The following is a 2,310-nucleotide window of genomic DNA, read 5'->3' as shown; positions in this document are numbered from 1 at the left end:
CAGTTCTGAAGGCAAAAGGGGGTCCAACCCGTTACTAGCATGGGGTACCTAATAAAGTGGCCGGTGAGTGTATGTTTGCTGTTCTGGTGCTGTTTCTTAGGTTTTGTTAAACCATAAATAAAGTCCTATTTTTATGCATTTCAAACCCAGGTTTCAGCAATAACAGGTTAAACTGTGTACAAAGCCCACTCCCACAAATACATCCATCAAAACACTTGAAATACATGTATTCATTTCATAATACTTTGTTGTTATCAATATAAAATGGCCATATACCAAAATCACCAGAATTACAATATGTTAGTAACATAGTGTGGTGCGTCAACATGTTCATCATATTACAGTCATGGCTATTAATAACATTTTCACTCTTGCATGTGTATAAGATACATAAAGTATTTAAGGGTTGAATTTTAGCGACTGCAAATAAAGCGAAGCAATAACGTCATAACAAGACAACAGTGTTTGCTTATCCGGGCTCTACCGGTCGACGCCAGACCGAAACGTATGATGTCATTACCGGGTCAGAGAAAGGGAGGGTCCCGTCAAAACTCCGGACCTGTGTGACCAGGTTGGCTCAGTGGTAAAGTGGGCACACATGAACTGAGAGGTTTATGCCTCGAGAAAGAGGTCCATGGTTCGAATCCGCCCTGTGACTATTTCCGCATGTCTCCCCCCCTTTCTCACTTGACTGTCCTGTTAAACACTGAAAAAGTGGAAAAAACCCAAAAATAATCTTAAATAAAAGACCCGTCTCTGGTACCGTTAACCCATTGCACTGGATCTTTTTCCAACATGAAGCTGACATTTGTGCACGAGGCTTTTAAATAACAATTCAGAGTGTAGCTAAATTACCTTCCCGACCTTAACTTTATTAACTAACATATATACATGGACCAGACGGAGTTATTTTTATGTTTATTTAAATATTGCAATTCAGCAAACATTATGGTTGAAATGTCATGTGTCACTAACGTTAGACTAGAAGCTAACCGGCTAGCACTGACGTAGTGCATTGTTTCCATTGGCTCTCTCTGACATCTTTACGTTAAATGAATAACCGGGATGATTCTAAAACCTGCCGTTATGTTAATAGTAACAACCCAGCCATGATTACAACAAAATCCAGTATGGCACCTTGGGGCAGTCTGTGGGTCACAGTGAATGACAACATGGTAGCTCCACGGTTAACGTCAACGTTAGCTAGCTTGGTGCAGTAAAAGAGGGGTAGCTGCGAGTCTTACCCGGGCTGTTGCATTAGCTCCTCTCAGACAAGCCCTCAGCATGGTCCACAATCACTCTTTTTCTCAAATGCTAATTAACTTAACCTGCACAGTAGCAGTAGCTCTTTCCTCCGCAGTCCTCTCGTCCTACTTTTCGTTTTCTTCCGCCCCTTCTTCTTCTTCTTCTTCTTCTTATTTTAGTGCCACATCACATTAGTTGTTGTATACCGCCACCAACTGTACAGGAATGTGTAACACCATGAACTTAATAAAGTCCAGAGCATAGACTGTGTATTATTTAATGAACAATAATTGTATTAACAGTCTATGGTCAAGAGGCTTGTATTAATTAAAAACAAAACAAAAATAACAACTTATATTCTTTTTATAATACCAGTATAATTAAGAAAAATAAATAAAGCTGCAAGTCTCTCCCTTTACTTCAAGTATATCATGTATTAAGTTATCTCCTTCCATTTCCTGCCAGTTTATTCTACAACCAGTGCGTTCTAAATCTTCTGTGTCTTGGGATTCTATGCATTAGCCACTACCATTCCCTACCTTTTGTAATGTAGCATCCTTCCTGTGGGCCCTAATCTAAGTCTGGTATAGACCACTTCTTCAGTGAAGTAACACTTGTCCCTGTCCCATTCTTCTGTATTTCTATGGCAATATCTAGCATTAAACTCTGCATCCCATTCATTCTGCCATCTTTCTATACCTTCTTCTTCTTCTTCTTCTTCTTCTGTTTCTTCCTTTGTATGTTGGGCAGGATAAATGCTTGTTTGCCCAATACTGCCATCCTCAGTCCAAAGTAGAATTTACCAGAGCCTTTTCTAAAGCTCTGGTGACATGATTGCTTTTTGACCAAACAGATAAGATGCTTCTAATAACTTAACCTTTGGCATCTTCTTTTTCTTTTTATCTGTGGCTTTGGCCAGAAGTACAATAGTTGCAACGCCTGAGGTCCAGTTGGGGGGGACAGCTTCCTGAGGCGTGTAGGTCCTGGAGTGAAGAAGTACACCATCATAGTCTTTGACAGGTTGAACTTCTTCAGCTGCAGCAGAAAGTCCTTCCTCTGTTCACC

The 2,310-nt window shown here is 40.3% G+C and overlaps 1 protein-coding gene across 2 annotated transcripts in view; it reads right to left on the bottom strand.

Moving 5' to 3' along the window:
• Positions 1-1,418, bottom strand: part of immt (inner membrane protein, mitochondrial (mitofilin)) — a 21,160-nt gene extending 19,742 nt beyond the window's left edge. For both annotated transcript variants that reach the window (XM_034882837.1, XM_034882838.1), the window contains exon 1: positions 1,245-1,418. In XM_034882837.1, coding sequence (XP_034738728.1) covers positions 1,245-1,286 — 42 coding nt within the window. In that variant the 5' untranslated portion in view covers positions 1,287-1,418. The remainder of the gene's footprint in view (positions 1-1,244) is intronic.
• Between the last annotated feature and the right edge of the window lie 892 nt (positions 1,419-2,310).

The sequence above is a fragment of the Etheostoma cragini genome, chromosome 10 (genome assembly GCF_013103735.1).
Source record: "Etheostoma cragini isolate CJK2018 chromosome 10, CSU_Ecrag_1.0, whole genome shotgun sequence".
NCBI classification, from domain to species: domain Eukaryota; kingdom Metazoa; phylum Chordata; class Actinopteri; order Perciformes; family Percidae; genus Etheostoma; species Etheostoma cragini.
The sequence above is the reverse complement of the archived record's forward strand: the minus strand, read 5'-3'. Positions and strand labels throughout refer to the sequence as shown.